At 42.5% G+C, this 22,557-nt stretch overlaps 1 protein-coding gene across 1 annotated transcript in view; it reads left to right on the plus strand.

Annotated features, from left to right (window-relative positions):
- Positions 1-22,557, plus strand: part of GRID2 (glutamate ionotropic receptor delta type subunit 2) — a 1,050,481-nt gene that overhangs the window by 801,162 nt on the left and 226,762 nt on the right. The window contains exon 9 of the mRNA XM_063135400.1: positions 3,112-3,213. Within this exon, the coding sequence (XP_062991470.1) occupies positions 3,112-3,213 (102 nt within the window). The remainder of the gene's footprint in view (positions 1-3,111; positions 3,214-22,557) is intronic.

A 22,557-nucleotide genomic window follows, 5' to 3' on the forward strand; every position in this document is an offset into this window, starting at 1 on the left:
TATGTTTTGCTTGGCATCCAGCTGTAGATTTGTCTTAAGGCACGATTATGCCATGTAAATGGTAGGATTTAATTGGAAACGAAAAGAAGATAATGGTGGTGGGGGGGGGGACTGTATCTTTTAAACAGAGAAATTAGATCCAAACTAAACTTTTGTTGCCTTAGCTGAATAGTATCATTTAACCAAAAAAAAACACCAAAAACCTTCTGTTAGAATAGACTAAGCTGAAAAGTTAATTATATAAAAAGTACACATTAATGAACATAATTAAAAATGGACTTTCATTGACCTCCAAAGGGAACAAAGGCGCCTCGCAAACTTCACAGGGCTTTACATTTGGCAAGAGCAGTACAGTATCTGCGGTAATTAGACTTTCAACACGTTTGGCTATGCTAATTGGATCTAAGTTCTAATTAGTTTCTTTATGTAACTAAGAATGACACAGTGCTGAATGAATTTAATGTGCTTTTTACCACTCAACCTGGTAGTTGGCTCCTGTTTTCAGCCCTATCTTCATACAGAAGGGTTGCTTTTGTTTCCTCTCTAAGATGACGGTGATTACTTATTTATTTTCACAAAAGAATGTCTCTTATGAACATTTTGAGTCAGAACTCTTTACCGGCCCTAGGGTAGTAGGGTAGGCTGGCAAATGTATCCCTTTTAAATCAGTCACATTGGTGTCGCTAGCCATGGGGGGGGACAGCAAGCATGTGACCGAAATCCGTTTTTGGAATGTCCTAACTCCTAATTTTTATTTATTTTTAAATTCCATTGGGTTTTTTAGTGGCAGCCAGCAGGAATAGGCAGCTCAGAGGGGGTTGCCCAGCAGATGCCCAGCACAAGGTATTGGGGTGGGGGTGGGGGGAACGAGCCAGAAAGAAGATGCATTGGGGCTGTGATTCTGCAGCTACCGCCATCTTCTTTCCCAGACAAAATGTCCCCTAACCCTAACATGGCAATGCTATGCTGGGGGTGGGGGCCAAGGGCATTTGGTCTGGAAAGGAAGATGCTGCTGCAGCAAGTCTCCTGGCTTAGCACAGACCCTTTTTCACACTTATATACTGCTGAATATAATAAAATCCCTCAGTGGTTCATTTTGGCCATTTCTACAACTGCCTTTTTCCCCGGGATCGTCCCTGTGCATGCAAATGACACACAGGGCATCCCTGGAGCAGGCAGGAACAATCCCTCCATTTTCCTGGGATAATCCTTAGGTGTAGAAATGGCCTGTGAAAGCATGGGGAGAGAATGGTGCCAGGCTGGGCAGAATCCAACCCCCAGATGGCACAACCTTTTTCCTTTCAATTCCTGGCACTAAAAGAGGATGTGCCAGGCTGACCGGGCAGATTCTACAACAATCCACATTTTCTTTCCACTTGATTCCTCCGCAGTTCGTTACTGTAGAGTTGATAACCGGTCGCTAGTTGAACAAATAGTGTTCACCGGATAGCATTGCATTTGGGGGGATATCAGGCAATATGGAAAACTCTGTCTGTGGTGTTTTATTGTAATGACCCATTACAACCATGCAAACCATTACCTGGTGTTGCACTGATCAAGTGATGAGCATGCATCTGTGAAACTAGCCTTCTTTATGGACAGATAATATGACTATGTCATCCCATCTGTTTTGCTTGTGTTATTTAAATGTCAGAAATTTTAGGATGCAAATAGCTGAATAGATAGTTGTTGTTGTTGTTGTGGATTTAACCCTTACTTTTTCAGAAGAATACTATTATTCAAGCTTAGTTTAGAAACTTGTGCTTGGTATGTTGTGGGTCTATCAGAATCCAGGGCTCTTTATTAGCCCACAAAGTGACTTTACATTGCCTGAGTATCCTCTTAAGTGCCTTTCAGAGGGCCAGCAAACAACTCCTGATTCAAACTCCCATCATAGGAGCTGATTGAGGCTTTAGCCCATTCCTGTGCACTTCATTTGCTCTTCCAGTCCCACTTTGGCAGTTTTCTATGCCATTGCTCTCAGTCAATTATAGAGTTCTCTAAGTGCTCATTTCCTTCAAAGCTTGTTGAAGGGCATGCTACCGTTGCAAACGCTGGATAAAAGGGTTGTGGCTGTGTCACTTTTTAGCTATCCAAAGATGGATGAAGCCCCAAGCATGTCATATCCTTGTGTCGGAGGTGCTTTATAAATTATAAACGTGATATTATTATTAACTATTATTTCAGCTCATAATCGTGAAGAAGTTAAAGAAGGAAGGGACCATTCCTTCTTTAACAAGACATCAATCACCAACCCATTGAATCAATCCTCATTGACTTGACGTAACTAGTCAAGGTGGGCAAAGATCAGGAATATAGGTTGATGGATAAACTTCTTCAAACATGTTGTCTACATCTGCAGGCCACATCAATTGAAATTTGTCCCATAAATCTGGACCAGATGGTGCTCTATACACCTTCACAGGAACTGCATAAATAATGGTGTGAAAGTGAATGCAGGAAACTTTATCTAGAAAACCTGGAAAACTGTCACATCAGGCCTTCAGAGGTTCTAACAAAACCTTACAAGGGTCCAGATATAACCCCTTAACCATTCAAAAATAAGAGCAAAAAAAAAAACCCTCTGCATCTAAGGATGTAATAGAAGTGGAAAAGTAAAATGGCTTCATCTCCCTCACTTGCCACAGAGTAGGCATGATAACTTGCTCTTACTTGTGTCTGCACTCACTCTGAGACATGCACCATTTGCATTCACCCAGCTTGTTCCATAATCTCCCAGCTCTTCAGTAAACCAAGGAGCTGGCTGGTCTCTACAATGCTGGACAGGGCTCTTGGGAGTGATTGAGTCAATAGCTCTAGTCATCTCACTATTCCATGGTGAGGCCAAGGCTCCAACAGGGCCACCATCCATGTCAGTCAGACTCAACCTAGATCCAGTTGGGTGCCTGCTACATCCCTACTTAGGTGAGGCCAAAGAAAACGTATTCTTCCTCCTCCCAACATAACTTGACTTTGGGACATAAAGACAGCCTCTGTCGCTGATCTACAGAGGTTATACAACTCACAATGTGCATACTGCCTAAATAGGGAAAATAATCACATGTTATTATCAATGGGGTGACTGATCACAATTATTATTCTGTTTTTCAGCTGGGCTGCTGGAATCCTGTCACCGGTCTCAATGGTTCATTAACAGACAGAAGGCTGGAGAACAACATGCGTGGTGTGGTCCTTCGGGTAGTGACAGTGTTGGTAAGCAGAATTAGATCTTTCTCCTTTTAAATCTACTTTACTCTGTTTTCTCTCTTGCTTTTCACTAATGGTTTATTGACTAAGGGCAGCTGATTAGTATTTGAAGGAGGAAAAAACAAAACAAAATACTATAACATTATCCTATAGTTTAACCCAAAGAAACCTGTTACACCATCAGGCTTAGGTTTATCTGTACTGGATCGGTGGAAATCCCACCCATCCATCCAACACACACACACACAAAATAATTATTTGACTAGTAGAGTCAAATTATAGTATGGGAATTAAATGCATTGTTTTGCTTCTCCCGCAGCCTTGTGCTAAGTTATTTGAGCCATGTGCATTAACTCAAAAGTGCAAAGCAAAGTAGACCTGTGAGCACAAGCTTTAAATGATGCATAAGAGGCAGCCATTCACCAATTACTGTGGCAAATTGATTACACTTTCATGCGAATTGCTGCACTCAGAAAATATTAAAGTTTATCTTAGGATGAATTGTGTTAGTTCAGTGAAACAATTGCTACTCTCTCAAAAGCCCTATAGCCACAGTTTACTTTTCTGTTCTAGCTATTTTGCCTCTCATCCAGGGAAGCAAAATAAGGCCTGTAAAGTTCACAATTATTATGATCGTTGTAGACTAGTGGAAATATTTATCAAGTACTGCAGATAGATTAAAAACAAGGCAGTCCCTGCCCACAGGCATATGGTCCAAGGAAGAAAATACAAAAGGAAAAATGAGTTGGGGATAGAAAACGAAAACAAGCAAACTCCTGCACTAATTTTTAAAGTTACCTAGTGGTTCTTTGAATGACCAGCTTGAATGGAAACATTACAGGGAGAAGAGGAGCCAAATAGCAGCTGATCTCTTAGCTGAACTGACAGACTGGGGGGCATTTTTGTATATTTAGCTGGACACACTTGGAACCCAATCCATGATCAGGAACACCAATTATGCAGAGTTCTCACATGTTCTCAGTCTGTTCAACCAAATGTATGAATGCTCTTTTTCAGACCTTCTCATTCAAAGCATGAAGGTCAGATGTCTTGACCATACTTGACCATCTGTCAATTATGCTGTAGGGTGGCTTCCTGCATTGAGCAGGGGGTTGGACTCGATGGCCTATTAGGCCCCTTCCAACTCTACTATTCTATGATTCTAAGATTCTATGTGAAGCCTGCAGAGATGGGGATATTAGGGGTGGGGCCAGCACACACAGCCCTGCCTGCAGTTCCCTCCTCAAGCATCCCTGAAGGCCCACCCCCAGATCGGGATGACCAGGCACCTGTTATGAGAGCCAGTGTGGTGTAGCTAAGGTATTGGACTGGGAGTTGGGAGATCCGGGTTCTAATCCCCACTCGGCCATGGAAACCCATTGGGTGACTTTGGGCCAGTCACAGACTCTCAGCCCAACCTACCTCACAGGGTTGTTGTTGTGAGGATAACATGGAGAGTAGGAGGATTATGTACGCTGCCATGGGTTCCTTGGAGGAAAAAAGGCAAGCTATAAATGAAATAAATAAATAAATAAATAAATCCCAGTGAGAAATTATCCACAGGCCCTAGCGCTTGCCTGGCTCAACGCTATTTCTTTTCTGGAACTATTCCATTTACTCAATTACAGAAACACCTGTAATGTTGTGGAAATTACCCCTTTAAGGCCTGCATTTGTGCAAATGGAATAGTTCTGGGTAAGAACAAGCAGCCATTTTTGTGAAAAAATGGTGGCTGGCCAACGTACCAGGCACCCGCACGCCACTGCCAAGCCCCCCACAGATGACCCACAGCTCACTCCACATGGCTCACCAGGCTTGGGTAAGTGGTGGGGGTCCAGCAAGTAGGCGTGGGGGGTTTCCATCTATCCCTACCCCCAGCAGCAACCCATTTTACATTTCGTTGCATATCTGTTTTGTATTAGAGAACCATGCCTTTTCCTCTAGATTTAACTATACTAAAGTGAGAAACTCAAAGTGACAAAGCAGCATTTATAGTTTTCTGTTTTCAAGCTAATTTGATGTTCATCAAAGTAATATCACAGCAGCAGTAGCTGGCCTTTGTACTTTGCTTGATACAGATTAAAAATGGATCCAACATAATATCCCTGTGACGAAAATGCTCAGTGAATGTTTCCTATCAAAAGAAATTCAAATTAGTTTCTCGTTGTCTTTCCCCCGCTCCTATAATTTCATCCCTACTTTATCATTTCAGTTAACTTGCCAGGGTGCGTTCTTCTGGCAAAAAATTATATTATGAATATTTAGCAACTTTGATACTCATGTGCAGAGGAGAATAAAATGCACTATTACTCATGCCAGTATAGGAGTGTGTGAGAGAGAGAGCAGGAGAGAGAGCAAAAGAGAGATTTAAAGTTCAGAAACATATACAGAAGAGATTCCTCCAGCAGCATCAACACACAAGCACTCACAGGTTACTATCTGACAATTTGCACCCCAGGACAACTTTTATTTTGTGGGTGTTCTTATTTAGAAGACGACAAAAATACAATTCAGCTTATAAAAATCACACCTGTATTTTAAAGGTGTCTTTGTGCACATTCACTTGTGCAATGTTATTTTTTTTTTTAATGAGCTGAGCCTGGATTCAGACAACCAGATCTTCCCACCATCTTTTACCAATCCCAGTGGAGTCGAATTCAACAAGCTACATCTGCGGAAAGCAATCCAAAATACTGCATATGCTAGGGATGTACAGATTTTGTTAAATCTATTCCATCTGGATTTTGCGGATTGTAAGATGTCTTTTGTTCCATCCTCCATTCATTGACGGAGCTATCCAAGGTGCCATTAGCTGGCTGAGAATTATGGGTGTTGCAATCCACCTTAGGTTGCAATTCAAAAGGAGGTTGCAATCCACCTCCTTTTGAATTCTGACTGGTTCCGGCTAAAACCTGGAGTGGTTTCACTGCTCCATTGACATCAGATCCACTAGCCTCCACTGCAAGTAGTATACATGGGGTTCCCAGACAGTCTTCGATCCAGCCACTGACCAGACCCAGACCTGGTTAGCTTCAGCAAGGTTGCTCCATTATGGACCTTCAGGCCAAAGTCCTGGGACTAAGTCAGTTATATAGTCATCTCCAACTAAGTTATATAGGCCATCGCTAGACCTAAGGTTTATCACTGGATCATCAAGGGGTCAAACCTGTTCATCTAGGTGACACACAGGGGATCCAGTGCTCAGGCAGGGGCGAACCCTGGATAATCCCAGGATAAACCTTAGGTCTAGCTGTGGCCATAGTCATCTCCAACTAAGTTATATAGTCATCTCCAACTAAGTTATAACTCATGGTCTGTAATGTCTCCTCCACCCCTTAGAGAATGAGGGGAGAAGGCTTGGGATACAAGGAAATATTCAGAAATGAAAGGAGACATCTTCCCTTTGGTGTCTGCTGCATGGGGTGAAACTGAAATAATGCACATTAACCAGCAACTGGTAGAGACTTTTTTAAACTGCCCAGAGAGCTTCAGCTATGGGGTGGTGTATAAATGTAATAAATAAATAAATGAAAATAAATAAGAGCCTGCTGAAAGAACAGGGTATAAATCGCAGTAGCTGTGTCCACTCCCACAGCCTTGAAGAAACAGGCATCACCCCTGGAGAAGTCCTGCCAGCATGAAGCCATATAGCTTATGGCTATATGGCTTATATGTATATGGGTTTATGGTCCCAACACTCTCTCTGCAATCAGCGAGGGGTGTGTGTGTCAAGAAATATCACTTTAACTTGTTTTTTTATTGTTGTTTGGAATTTTAAACTATGTGTTTTACAATGTGTTTATTTGATTATGGTTTTTATTTTCTGAACCTTTTGCAAACACTTTGGTTTGCGTCATAAAGTATAGAAATACAACAAATAAGGAGAGAAAGAATGAATTGTGCCATTTGCCAAGCATGTAGTGCCACTCTAGCTTCTTTTGAGCTGCCATGAGTGTTCAGATCTGTGGAACTGGAGTGTTACTCCTCTAAAATAGGAATTTTGTTCTCTGATACCCTGCTCACTTGTGATCGTGGCATGAGACAAAGGAAGATATAACAAAATGGAAATTTGAGAGTGACAAATGAGAGCCTCTCTTTTTTAGTGTATTCTCATCCATGAATGCATCCACAAAGTTTAGCTGACTATGTACCATGGTAGTACTGCTCTTGCATTTCCTATTAACTGTGATGACATTACACATTTAGGACTCAGCCTGGGCAATAGCAACACCTAAGAGTCTGCTTTCATGATTATGGATTACTCATCACACTAAAATTGTGTGGGATAGAACCTTTATTTAACCCAGGGATGAACATTCACCTGTCATCATTGCTTAGCTTCTCAGAAAGATCTAAGTTGCCTTAGGAAGAGGGCATTCATTGTCACTTGTTACTAATTTTAGCCTCCTTTAGTGCCTTTCATTGGCTCAAATCTCTTAGTTGTCATAACGGATAATGAAGGTGGGATGAACAAAATGTTATTTCATGTGAGGAGGGAGTGCAGAAGTGTATATATCATTCAAAGCTGGGTGACACCAAGGCAGGATCTCTACACTACTGCTTCAAAATGGTTCATAACAGTAGTGACAACACTCCATAGACAGTTTTCAAACCATTTTCAAAGTGTCATATCCTACTTGGTGTAGATCTGGCCCAAGTCTGTCTATATAGGATGCTATTTTTTCATGCAAGGCCTATATACATGTCACTAGGCATGGAGAGCTGTGAAAGCAAGAAGTCCATACTCCCATCAAAACCCAAAATAAATAAGGCAGCTTTAGTGTTCCAATCAAAGATTCAACAAACCTGGAGAGGATTTTTAAATGTCCAGTTGGAATTCTCAAATAGCTTGATTTAGCTAACACTCCCTTTTTCCAGTTATCCCGTCAGCCTTTCCCCAAACCTAAAAGATCTTCACATTGAAGAAGATGGAGGGGGTAACATCTAGCAGAGGGCTCCCACGACAGCAAAAGAGACCCCCTGCTTTCACTGACTGCATGGAGTAACATTTGCAGACATTGATCATGGGGCTTGTCGTCTCATGGTCCCAGATCTCAGCTATAACCTTTAGCTGATAAGGAGCTTCAAATCCCCATGACTCCTGGTTGCAAATGATGTCTTGTGCATCATTTGCAAACAAGAAAGGATGAGACCCCTCTGCTGCCTATTACCTCCGTCGCTTTTCCCCACAAAGGAAGGATTTGTGGGATTTGGGAATGGGGGGGGGTAATGGGCACTTAAGAGACAGTGGAGGAAGCTTGTGAGACTGAGCACAAAAGGATCTTTTACCATTCTTGTGTATGGTCTGCCTAATTCAAAGGGGAGAGTTTGAATTGTAAGTGTCCTCCTCTTGAATACTTGCCCCATCTCTAGCTGTGCTGGAAACGTCAAAGAGTACTAGAGTCCCCCAACAGTCAATGATTCAGGGCTACAGTGCTAAGAAAGTAGCTTGATCAGTGAGTGCAAGGAAGTCCCAAATGCAAGAATTTAGAAAGTCATGATTCGTCAGTAAGGATGTCCCATAAACCCACAAAGAGCTCATCTACACTATGCAGGATATTCCGCTATGAAAGCAGTAGGAGCCACACTACTGCTTTATAGTGGCATTGAAGTGCACTGCAGGATCTACACTACTGCTTTATAGTGGTACTGAAGTGCGCTGACAACTGTTGGGGCCCATTGACACATACCATATGGTGCTTTCACACCACTTTCATAGTGGAATATCCTGCTTGGTGTAGATGAGCACAAACATGAGTGCAACTTGCCCTCCATGAAAATTGCTAAGAACATAAGCCAGTGACTAAGGAATAAGACCATTTCATTCTGCTTGCGTATTGCTTCTCAAACTTTACTTTGCTGAGCTTTCCTTAGACAGAACATGCTTCGGGTAAAACAGCACTCCCTTAGGGAGTCGCTCGATAGACGGAGATGAGTCCTAGCCCTACAGACAGTTCTGGCCAAGCTATATAATGTTTTCTTCCCTCTGTGCCTTTGCTAATAACCTTTGGCAATTCTCAGCTTTAACTAGTAATAACCATTTGCCACAGAGCACAATACTTTATCTTGTCAGCCTCCTGTCAATGTCTTAATATCAGCAGTGATACTAATCAAAATGAAGGTCCACTTACTTGTATTTCTAAAATATGTTAAGGCAAGCAGAAAAGGCAAGCAGATATGAAATATTTGAAGGCAAACACATATGAAAATCCACATCTAGTTAGGCCTTAGCTTGACCACAGAGACTTGTGGGACAACCTTGAGTAGCTTAGCCATATCTCTATCTAGCGATGGCCTTTCCTATGCATCTTTTAAGTAGATCTAAAAGTGCAAAATCTGAATCTGCACTGTGTCTCCAGTAGGAAAGAACTTTTTTCTTCCATTTTGTCTCTTATGCTTAGCTGATCATAGACAAATTATAATAGTGGTGCGTTTTTAACTTTTTATGGAATTCATTGGAAAACGTCAGTCAACAAAAGCAGAGAGTTTTACTGGTTCCCACATTTAATTTTTGTTGATCTTAAGTTTTTTCCACCCCATTTCTGCAGAAATTTGCATGTTTTGTGAACCAAAAAGAACCAAAACCAAAAAAATTCTTACCTGTCGCTAATGGCAAGGCAGAGAAATTTCTGCTTTGCTTTATGTTGCTCTCACTTACTCACAATCTCCTCAAAAGAAAAGGTAGCAGGAGCAACAATCATTTCCTAGCAGAAGCCCACGAAGATCCCGCCACCCCCAAAATGCTGGTAATTTACAGCAGCTCTGATAAATGGGCTCATTTTATTGCTGGATGAATAAAATCATCATGAGGATTGATGCATGACAGAAGCGCTTGGCTATTTGCTATTCTTTCTAGTCATGCCAGGCCTTGGATTGGAAGCTGTCACTAAATATGAAATACGGTTCATGAGATTCCTGGGAGGCAGTCATTTTTAATTTAAAACAGATAACATGCAGTAAGTAATATGGGATTCGAAATGGTTGGCACTTCTAAAAATAATCCTGCAGGTAATCCAGTATCTAAACAGAACTAATTGCTTCCAGAGCAGCGGCAGGCCCCAGCTAAAAACTTTTCTGAAGCCATTTTACAGGTTGACAAGTCACTCATGAATAGTCTCTTTTTCTTGTTTTAGTCATGAACTGTCAGGGGCTTCTAGGTTTGAACTAGTGCCTAGGGCTTGAAATATAGGGGGGCACTGGGGCCCAGCCCCTGTCATGCCTCCACTGGAGGAATCCTCTTAAGAAGAGCTTCAGCTCTCAGAGACCAGCAGGAGCCTGGGTTCTCAGGGGAGATGGCCATGGGTGTATCCCTGCCAAAGAAGAGGAGCTTCTCCTCTGAGATGGAGGCTGAGTGACCATCTAACCCTGAAGAGTAGTGAATAAAGTATAGGCAGGCCTGTACTTCTTATAGTAACAAATGCTGTAAGAAGAAGTGCTCAGATGCAGAGGAGGACTTTTTGAGACTAAAGAGCGCCTCATGAGTAGAACCTTCCTCATGAGGAAGACTACATCTAGAAGCTTCTGATGTGCTGCACCTGAGCCCTGCGTAGAGCCCTGGAAGATTAAGCTTATAAACCTCAGTTCTTAGCAGGGAGCACTGCTGAAACAATGCTTTTACACAAGTTTTACTCCCTGGTTTTTTTGTCTCTAACTACTAAGACTTCCCTTTGCTGGGCTTCCTGTGAGTAGATCCTGAATTGCCTAGTGGCATTGCATTTGGACACATCCTTGTTTTGTGCTGTGTTCTTGGTGTAAACCTTGTTGGTTTGACCCTGGATTGACTACAACCCTTTGTGAGGGTGACCCGATGAAAAGGACAGTGCTCCTGTATCTTTAACAGGTCCATAGAAAAGGGAATTTCAGCAGGTATCATTTGTATACATGCTGCACCTGGTGAAATTCCCTCTTCATTGCAACATTTAAAGCTGCAGAAGCTATACTAGAGTGACCAGATACAAAAGAGAACAGGGCTCAGTGATTAGGCAGGTTGGTAAGGGAGAAGGCACTCTCTCAGTTATCCTGGTCCCAAGTTGTTTAGGGCTTTGTACACGAGTACCAAAACCTTAAACTTGGCTCGGTAGCCAGTGCAATTCCCTTAGCAAAGGAGTTTCCCTTTTTTGGTATGGGGATATAAGTTGATTTTTTCCATTCTGATGGCCATTCTTGTGTTTTCCAAATTTGCTGGCATATGGCATGCATCACCTTGACAGCATCATCTTGCAATATTTTAAACAGTTCAGCTGGGATACCGTCGTCTCCTGCTGCCTTGTTATTAGCAATGCTTCTTAAGGCCCATTCAACCTCACTCTTCAGGGAGGGAATGGGGTAGTGGAAAGTACTTGGGTAGCAGGTGCTACTCTGCTATCCTTTGGAGTCATCCCTGCCAAGTGGGGAATATGCAGTTGTCCAACTCTCAGGGTTTTAGCCTGGGATAGACACCTGCCCATTGAAGTCTTCTCCAAAGCAGGGAGAGGAGGAGCCCACAATAGCAGCATCTTACTGACAGGGCCAGGCAACTTGGAGCAGCTTCTGGCCCTCAGATTGCTCCCCACCAGCTTCCTCTAGGCTGTCCCTTAGTAGAGTTCTCGGAAAGAAAAGTATGGATGAAATCCAGCTTTTGCTATCATCAAAAATCTGGTAAGAGGTTTCCAGAAGAGGAAGCTTCTCTAGTGCCTTTGGGGATCCTGGGCCTTTGGTCACTCTTGAGGCGGAAGTTCACTAGAATCCCCTGTGTACCCATGGTCATGTTCTGGACCTGGAGCAGAGACTGATTAGGAAAAGTACAGTAATGGTAGATAGATCAGTCGTCTGAATTTGTTATCTTTGGGTCTGAATTTCATTAGGGTCTGACGGTTGAGCCAATAGTAACAAGATAAGCTATAAGACTTGAAAGACAATGCTCATTCTCATGGACTCCACATCTTAGTTTCCTTCTTCATCAGAATTTCAGCTCGCCATAGCCTCAAGACTCCACAGCTGGTTTAGGTGGGAGGCCAAAAACTTTGAATTTGTTTTATTTTCCCCAAGCCTATTATCTGACGAGACGTTTTCTTTTAAATAATCTTTTCATAGCCATGGTTAGTAAGAGAGCATCCGTAACGAGAATATTAAATGTTTCAATTAAATTTTAGCCATTGATTCCCAACATCAAGGTAATGCTTTTTGCTGTTCAATTAAAAATAACAAGCTGCTGTGTCATTCTTTGCCCAAGTGTAAACGATGGAAAAGTGTTCAATAATGCAATCAAGAAAATGAAGTATCGGTGCCTCTGTGTTCTTTACGAAAGCTTGTGGGAAATAAAGTCCAGAATGATTAACAATGAAACTCAGGTACCTAAAACTTTTGAGAACTCAAAGAGAGAACTGGGCCATACAAGCATGTGAAGCATATTTGAGCCAAAGGCCCTTCTTAGTATCTCCACTGTCTTGAATTTCTGTTTCTCGTCACTGAGAAGGAAAGGTCTGGTGGCAGATCATCATTCAACTTCTCAGATCATCATTCAACTTCCATCATTCTTGAAACAGGCAAAATAAGTGGGCAGGACCCTTTAGATCAACATGTATGCAGGCCACCTGGTGGGTTTTGGAAAATGTTTTTAATATCTGTTTGAGGTGCAAATTTTAGTTTGGGGGTGGAGCCAACTCCATTGGCTTCTGGAGTTCCTCAGAAAGCTGTGCCCTCCCCCCCGACCCCTCCCCACATCAGATTGTTAGCTGGTTTCTTGACTTGTGCTGTCCTCTCCCCCATTTGAAATGGTTGATATGCCTCTTCTAAAGCTGAGGTGTGATTTGCTTTGGCCCAACTAATCACTGGGATGTATCCTCCAAAAGCTTCTCTGAAATGGAATTTGGCCCTTGACCCAATGGAAGTTCAACACCCCTGCTTTATATCATTGTAGAAGGTATCTATGGATTTTACTGAATATGTTCCCCCAATGTGAAAAACTGATCCAAAAGGCTGTATGACTCGGAAAAAGCTGGTCTGCTGTGGAAAGCATAAGTCAGATTCATCAAAATCCTAATTCATTTGACTCTGTTGAGGATTTCTCTGACATCCCTACACTGAAGTCATGGAGTGCAATTCGGGTTTGCAGGGTTGTCCCCAGCCTGCCCATATAGAGGAGCTCTGAATGGGCATCTGCGGCATGAAGGGGAAAAGGAGAGGAATGTTGTGGCTGTCGTAGAAGCAATCAGAAGTAGGCTTGTGGTGATTTGAACAGAAACAATGCTTCTATGCTATCTAATGGCTGTTTCCTACTTGCATCAGAATAAGGTGTGAGGGTGGAGTATTGCTTCAATCAAGGACAGCCCTACCATTAGGCTGAGTGAGTCAGCCTCCTCAGGTGGCAGATGTTGAGAGCTGGGCAGATGACAGAGTTGTGTATATGTCCTGTGCCCCTTAAAGCTAGCCTGCCAGCATGCTGAGGGAAAGGACAAGATATCTCTCCCCCGCCCCCCATTCCATGTATAAAAGCCAACCAGACTGGCACCTGATTCTTGCTTCAACAATGGTGATGGGACAACATTCTTTGCTGCACTTGAGGGCAGCAGGCTAGTTTAGGGGGCAGTGTGTGTGCCTCATAGCTTGCCCTATACCCAAAGATAAATGGCAGATACCATTTCTGAATGGTACTTTATGCCCTCCTGGAGTCTATAACTAAGTTTGTACAGCCTAAGAGGGGCTTCTCTGAAAGACCATCTGTGCTCAGTCTGAGGTGGAGATGGTTCAGAAGGTGCAGCTCATGCAAAATGTGGTGGCCACATTGATAACAGGGTCAAGACAGTCAATGTGGTTTAGTGGCTAGAGTGTTGGACTAGGAGTTGGGAGGTCTGGGTTCTAGTCCCCACTCAGCCATGGAAGCTCACTGGGTGACTTTGGGCCCGGCACAGATTCTCAGCCCAACCTTCCTCACAGGGTTGTTGTAGTTGTGAGAAAAGGAGGAGGAGGATTATGTGTGCCACCTTGGGTTCCTTGGAGGATAAAAGGCAGGATTTAAATGTAATAAATAAAATGATCTGAACGTATAATACAAATGCTGGCCCACTGGCACTGGCTGCCTGTAGGTTTTCCAGCCCAATTCAAAGAACCGGTTTTAACCCATAAAGCCTTACATGGCTCAGGACCAGAATATCCTACAAGGGCACGGTAGGATATTTTAGTGGGGTTTTTGTTGTTTGTTGTTGTTTTTAGTTGTGAATAACTTCTCTTACTTTTATAACTTTTTATGTGTAAACTAAACAAATAAAAAGGATTTTATTCTGGAATTGTACTATTGCTTTGTGATGCCACTTGGCTAAAGTAATGATGTTTGATTTGATTTGGAATAGTCCCCTATGTAATGAAAATCATATTGGTGCAGTTAGGGGGACTGGGGGAGGGGGGCTGCCTACCTTTCCTGCCAAAAAGGGAAATTATATTCTTTTGCAGAGCTCAGTTTAATGGATTACAATATCAATATTCAGATATATCCCAGTGTGTTCAGAAAAATATATATAAAGGGAAGTCACTGAGGTTATTTTATATGCTCTGTGAATACGAACAGGCAGTCTAATTGCCTGATCTCTCCACTTCTTTCAACTGGAGCGCATAAGGTCATGCATTTGCAGATCAAACCTTACTGTGTGCTCTGGACCCCCTGCAGACCCCATTTCCATTTTTCACCAATCAACATTTCTCTCTCTCTCTTTTCTCTTCTCTTCTCTTTTCTCTTTTATTTTTGTTCAGCAGTCCTTCTAGGAGATGTCTCCCTTATAAAAGAGACATCCTTCCCAAATGAGAAGGGTGGTCACTTACACCTAACAAAAAAAGGGGGATAAAAGGAGATGTCAATTTGCATAAAATTTGCCTATGTTTATGAAAATTATACAATTTATGCAAATATAGAAATAATGACTAATTTAAATAGAAATACAGTACATCTCACCATAGCAGAGAAAACCGTGACCAAGTGACCTAGGCCAGATCTACACCAAGCAGGATATAACACTATGAAAGTGATTTGGAAATGGTATATGGAATGTGTCATGGGCCCAAACAGGAGTCAGTGCACTTCGATACCATTATAAAGCAGTAGTGTAGATCCTTCCCTACACAACTGCTCAGTCTGCTGTCCAGGTGCTAACTGCTGATGGCCAACTTCAGGGCCACTGCCTCTCTCTTCTTTATCATTGAACTGGTTTAGACTGGGCAGCCCTTCATACAGAAGATGCCTTCCAATAGAGGACTGTCCTCTGTAAAGTGGGGCACCCTAGCTAAGAGATAATTATCAACTAAGAGGGAAATTTTACAATATCCATTTATTATCATTTCAAAAAGATGTGAGTTCAGCATTTGTCAGAAAGGTAGAAGATGAAGTTACAGGGAAGATGTGGGATCCTGTGCTTTTTGGCGATACTCATCAGTGAGTAATGGGCATTTTACAAATAAGTTGGTGGGTATGGATGGTGTCTAGAATCTAAGGATGGTGTCTAGAATCTAAGGATGGTGTCTAGAAGCTACAGAATCTCCACAAGTTTCACTTCCATGTCAAAGATTAGAATTGATAGGTGATATTTATTTGCATTAAAAAAGTATATCCCACACTTCAGTCACATCATCAGAGCAGCAATCAATGTGTGTACGAGCACAGTGGGGTGGGGTGGCAATCATAGGAAATGCTGAGACCTCTAGCATGTCTACTTAGTAAATGTGAATCGAAGCAAGGCCCATTTTGGTTACAGAAAAGGTGTTTGCTTCACATTATGCTGCTCTTTAGCACAGGCTCTTGGACTGCTCAATAAATCATAAAATAAAAATTAAAACAACAAACATATGTTCACACTCAAAAATCAATGAATGCAGCAAAGCAATGGAAATGTATTAAAAGCCAGTAAAAATAAATAAAAGTCCCAGATTAAAATCAGCTAAGGCATGTCTACACCAGCCCTATATCCCGGGGTAGTCCCTGGATCGTCCCTGTGCATCCAAGTGATGCACAGGGGATCCCGGGGGCAACCCAGGATGACCAGGCACTTTCCTCAGGATATCGACAAACCCAAGTTTGCTGCAGTCCTAGGACCATCCCATGGAGCGTGGGTCATGTGGCTGCTGCTCCCAGGTCATCCCTTCTTGCAGGGCACTTAAAATGGGCACGGAGCTGCATGGGGGCAGTCCTTTACCATCAGGGGTGAGGAGTGGGTTCAGGGGAGTTCTTTGGTTTTTTACCTTTTTGTGGAGGAGTGCAGTTGCACTCCTTCTCCTCTTGTCAGAGAAAATGGCATCTGTGATGTCCTTCCAGGATGTTGCATGGCCATCAAAACACTGGGGCAGGATCACAGAAGCCGGTAAGTCCATGCTCTCCCGCTACACCCTTAAGGTGTAAACATGCACCCAGTTGATATTTAAGAAGACCTGGGTAAATAGCAAGTCTTTTGGTTAGTGCTGAAAGGACTTCAGATTTGGTGATGGACCATTTGCCCTGGGAAAAGCATTTCAAATATGGGATGTGACAATTGAGAAGAAGACTCTCTCTTAAGTCACCACCTGCCTAATTTCAGAAGGTGGGGAGGTCTTGGAGAAGGACTTCAGCTGCTGAAAGTAATATTTGGGTGGATTCATGTGGCACTGGGCAGTCTTTCAGATACCTAAGTCCCAAGCTGATTAAGGATGCAATCCTATGCATCTAAGACAGAAAACGTTATACCTTAGCCAATCATCCTTGTTGGGGAATTTTGGATACTGGACATTTTCTGTCTAAAAATGCATAGGGTTGCACCCTAAATCTTAACATTAAGCTAGGGATGGGAGAGGAATTTGTTTAGCTTGCATTTTGATGTAATCTTACCTAGTTCCACATTTTCATACCGCTTTGTGAACTGAAACTGAAATTGAGTTAACCTTTCAAATTTACAATTCTCTGAATTTTGTAATGGAGTTCTCCAATCAAAAAATGCATACAGACATGTGTATATTGGAGAAATAACATTTAAAATGCATTATATTGGAGAAATTGCTTGCAAATGGGTATATATTATGCAAAATGCATTCAAAAACATGTGTTAGGAGAAATGTGTACAAAAATGCTTATGAATTTTCATGCAGACTTAAAGTTTAAAATGAAAAATTGAAAATTACATATTTGTCCATCCCTAGTGTAATTGCTGCCACTTTGATTTCCCCCCAGAAACAGACCAGCCAGTCAAGTCATCTAACAACTGAAGTTGAGGCCCCAGTTAGCAGCCTAGTTTCCAATCCAAGTTAGCAGCCTATCAGCAGTGTTCTGAACTAAATGAAATTTCTGAACAGTCTTCAAACACATTGCAGTTGCTTACTCTGGAGGTTATCGGAGTATGGATCACTGTGGCAAAATTATTTCTGACCCTTCAAATGCAGAAACGTTGTGGGCTGCAATTCTGCATGTGTAAAGAGAAGGGTAAAGAATCATTCATCCGTTTACATCTTAATCTTATTAGTCTCCAGTTTAATCTCCCCTTCCCTGTTTCTGTCCTTTGCTTTGCACATTGCACACATTCTGTGATTTACAACTGATTCTGTGTTAAAGGCTGCCATTCAGAAAGGCCTTTCCCCTTCAAATCTAGGGTGGCCATATGGAAAGGAGGACAGGGCTCCTGTATCTTTAACAATTGTATTGAAAAGGGAATTCAGCAGGTGTCATTTGTATATATGGAGAACCTGGTGAAATTTCCTCTTCATCCCAACAGTTAAAGCTGTAGGTGCCCTGCCCTCTTTTAAATCTGGTCACTCAGCTCCTGCAGCTTTAACTGTTGGGATGAAGAGGGAATTTCACCAGGTTCTCCATATATACAAAGGACACCTGCTGAAATTCCCTTTTCTATGCAACTGTTAAAGATACAGGAGACCTGTCCTCCTTTTCATATGGTCACCCTACTCAAATCCAAATTAAGTTTATTAGAAAACCAATTACAGGTTATGGCCAACTATTATTTTTTTTAAAAAAAAAACCCAATGGTACAGCAAGCATAGAACATAAGAAGTTCCCTGATGCTGGATCAGACCAAGGGTCCATCTAATCCAGCTCTCTGTTCACACAGCGGCCAACCAGCTGATGGCCAGGGACCAACAAAGCAGGACATGGAGCAACAGCACCCTCCCATCCATGTTCCCAAACAGCTGGCGCACACAGCAATTTGGGATAGGTGAACTCTCCCATGTCCTGTTCGTGCTCGGCTCTCTGGACTCCCGCCAGTTGCCCAATCCCCATGGACTTACAGGGCAAGCCGACAGAGGGTCCATGGGAGACCAGCAACCTCACATCTTTTTTTTTTCCCTTTCCACCCCCCCCCCCCGCCCCACGAGCTGTGATTTGCACAAATTTGTGGCTGGAAATGTTTATGGAAATTTGGATTTACTAGCATGTCCATATGAAAAGGAGCACAGGGCTCTTGTATCATTAGCAGTTGTATAGAAAAGGGAATTTCAGTAGGTCACATTTGTATGCATGCAACTCCTAATGAAATTCCCTCTTCATCACAACAGTTAAAGCTGAAGGAGCCCTGCCCTCTTTTGTATCTGGTCAAGAGGGCAGAGCTCCTGCAACTATAATTTTAACTTTTAAACTTTTTAAGTTGTTATGAAGAGGGAATTTCATCAGGTGCTGCATGCATAGAATTGACACCTGCTGAAATTCCCTTTTCTATGCAATCGTTAAAGATACAGGAGCCCGATCCTTCTTTTCATATGGTCACCCTGGATTTACACAACTTCACCAGCCATAAATAGTGCAATTTGCATAAATTGCAGGCATTTATGGCCACAAATTTACACAAATCCTGATCTCCATAAATATTCCCAGCTGTGACAAATCCTGATCTTGGACAGCCATCTGTCAGGTATGCTTTAAGGTAGATTCCTGCAAATAAGCTGGGGGTTGGACTCGATGGCCTTGTAGGCCCCTTCCAACTCTACTAATCTTTTTTTTTTTAATTTTTTTTATTGCTTTTCCACATTTATTAAACATACAACATTACAATAAAAGAAAACATCAAAACAACTCTACTAATCTATGGCTCTATGATCCATGCAAATTGGAATTCGCACAGATTTTTAAAAAAGCGGAAAACAGCAAGCTTGTCCAACATGGTGTACACTGAGTTGAGCCAGCTCAGGGATCTGCGAGCTGGCATCCAGGGGGCCGAGCTGGTGAAAATTTGCTGAGGTCCATCCCAAACCAGATTCCTCCAACGTCCCTAGCTCAGGCAACATAGTAGGTGACAGAAGGTTAATCCTGAGCTTTATGAAGAGCCGGCAGGTGCATTGTTGTCACAATGACTAAAATATGACTAGGAACTTGTGAATTACCCCTAAGAATGCTCTTATTCTAGGAAACTGTTGCCTTCAAGCCCCCACCCCCTTTTTTTCCCTATCACCCATCTCCAGATAATTCCTGCAAAGCATGAGAAGGTGATAACTCCTGTGGTTCCTCAGTGGGGAGCCCATGAACAACAATCAGCCGAAATCTTTCCCTATAATTTGTTGAGAGTGTTTGTGAAACTGTTCAGCAAACCCTAACAAAACTCAAGGCCACGAGTAATGATGTGTCAGCATATGATTAGGCATCGTAAAAGGTCTAAGGAAGATTCACTGCTCTGCTGTTGCTTTGAATACTCCTTTCTTTTCCTTTCATACATGGTTTTGCAAGGCATATCCAGGCAGGTCTGCTTTTTATTCTGATCATTGTCAAGCAGGTGAGATAGAAATAAAATTATTGCCCTTTTAGCTCCAGGAGAAAGATGAAAAGGATTTTGGTTTTGGTCTGCCTCTGTTACTTGTGAAATATATCCTTCCTTTACGAGGAACTAAAAATGACATAGGTTTTCAAATGGTCATAAAGACACACAAAAAGCAAAGGTAGCCATGTTGGCCAGAAGAAAAAATGGCAAAACTCTTATTAGTATTATATCAATTTTAAGCCAAATCCCCCCCCAAAAGTGCAAGCTTTTCAGATCTCCAGATCTCATAATCAGGCAAGGTGTCACAAAAACAGCTGGGGAGGGAGAGAGGGAAATAGGAGAGGGAAAAGACTGGTGATGTTGAAGTCGTGATGTTTGCATGGCTTTATGACTGTCTTAAGAGTCTTATCAAGGTTTTGCAGACATTCAAATCTGGCTCTAATAGGTGATGCGATGTGATTTCAGGTTTCACCTGGATCTGCCACTATGACCGATGGGAACAAGAAAAAAAGAAACATTGGTTGATTCCCCCATTTTCAGAACTATAAAATCCATCTGTTTTTCAGAGTGGTCATAAAGATGGTAACCCTGATTTCTGTTCAAAGCTACATAATCTAGTTGAGACTTCCAGAGGGGGTAGCTGTGTCCATCCACTGCAACAAAACCATGGAGGAGTCTTGTGGCACCTTAAAAAGTGTGTCATGGCATAAGAGTCCATTTCAAGAGAAGCATGGAGTTTTATCCATGTTCGCGAAATCGTGGATGTCCATGGGTTGGATGTGGACTTGAGTGTGCAGCAAAGCAAAGACAGAGGTTGAGAAAGGAAGTCTGTAGCTGGTGATAACAGTTTTCTTAGCTGCTTCATCTAGAGATGTTGCCAAAGTTCATATTGAGCTGGTTCAGAATACGCCTGCTGCTTCAAGGGAAGCAGGGCAGCTACAACTTTGAGTTGAGGGGCATGTATAAGCTTTTCTTTGCTTTTATATCTGCATCCATTTCCTATCACACTGTATTTATTTAAAACATTTATATATCCTGCCCTATATCATTAAGATCTCAGAGCAGCATTTAGATAAAAGCATACAGTATAAAATGATAAATATGCCCAGTTAAAAACAAATTAAACCATGATCCAAGTTAAAACAATATATAATTTAAAAGCAGTTAAAGCAGTTAAAACAATGTGCCAGTGAGTTTAAACATCAAAGGCTTTGTTAAAAAGCCATGTTTTTACTTGGCGTCGAAATGCAGTCAATGTTGGCACCAATCGGGCCTCCAAGGGGAGGGCATTCCACAGTCAGGGTGCCACAACAGAGAAAGCCCTCTCCCTTGTCCCATTGGTGGGATGCGGAGAAAGGCTCCTCCAACAGATCTAAGGTCTCAGGCAGGCATGTATAAGAAGAGGCGCTCTCTCAAATATCAAGGTCCCAAGCTGTTTAGGGCTTTAAACATCATTACCAACACCTTGAATTCTGACCGGAAGTGTATAGGCATAGCCTTCTTTCATACAAGTGCATGTGAGTCATATTAGTGCCTTTGAATTGGTTTAGTGTGGGTCCTGGTTGGATCAGGCCCCATGTTTAAGACAGGTGAGATGAATCAGATAATCCAACAAGCATGATTTGGACTAGGGATGGGTGAACTCACCTGCGCTAGACTCAGGGGTGTTCACCCTGTCTCTGCTGCCATTCACCCCACTTGCCAGGCCATGCAAGTCTCTTCTGAGACCTGGCTTGGCCCAGCAATTGCTTGGCAGCCACCCACCCATTTGCCACACTTGCACATTTCCCCCTTCTTGCATCAATGGCGATGTTAATGGAGCATTCACACCTTTACCCTTGCTTCAATGGGGCCTTTAAGTTAAGGCCACCTTTAGCTCGGGATGGAGCAAATGTGCAATTTGTGTAGGCTTCTGATAATGTGCACTTCCCTGCCCCCTCCCCGTTGTGTCAATGGTGGTTGCCAATGATGCAGGAAGGGGGAAGTGTACCATTTGGGGGCAATGGCGGGCAGCTGCCAAACACTTGCTTCGGCCTCACGTGTGCATGGGGAGCATCTGTGCTTACAATAGGTCCACTGGGCTCCTGGATCCAGTCAATCAAACCCTATCGGAGGCTAATGCATCACTTTGGTCTGTTGGTGTAACAGGCTTTCTTAGTTGATCTCCTTGCAGTTCTTTTCTTTTGCCCAAACTGGGTTATATAGTGTACAAACTGAACCCCTTCCTGGTATAGGACCATAAGCAATTGCCTTATACCAGATCAGAGTATTTGTCCAGCTAGCCCAATACTGTCTCAGTGGGTAAATTCTTTGTATGGCTAGTCTGGATCCAACCCAGTATGTACTAACACTAATTTCTGTTGTATTATCCATTGTCTAAGCCAGCCTTACCTATCCTGGTGCATTCCAGATGTTTTGGACTTCCATTCCCAGCAGCCCCAGCCAGCATGGCCAATGGTCAGGAATGCTGGGAGCTGTAGTCCAAAATATCTGGAGGACACCAGGTTGGGAAAAGCTGCTCTAGGCAATCTTATTTATTGTTAAGTACACCAAAGCAGAGAGAAAAATCAACCTTGTATAACCATGTTTGGCATTGTCACTATTAACAATGCATCTCCACCTGCCCCTTCATTCCAATGAAGAAGAGACTCCAGGGTCTCTT

Source organism: Elgaria multicarinata, chromosome 10 (genome assembly GCF_023053635.1).
Source record: "Elgaria multicarinata webbii isolate HBS135686 ecotype San Diego chromosome 10, rElgMul1.1.pri, whole genome shotgun sequence".
Lineage (NCBI taxonomy): Eukaryota > Metazoa > Chordata > Lepidosauria > Squamata > Anguidae > Elgaria > Elgaria multicarinata.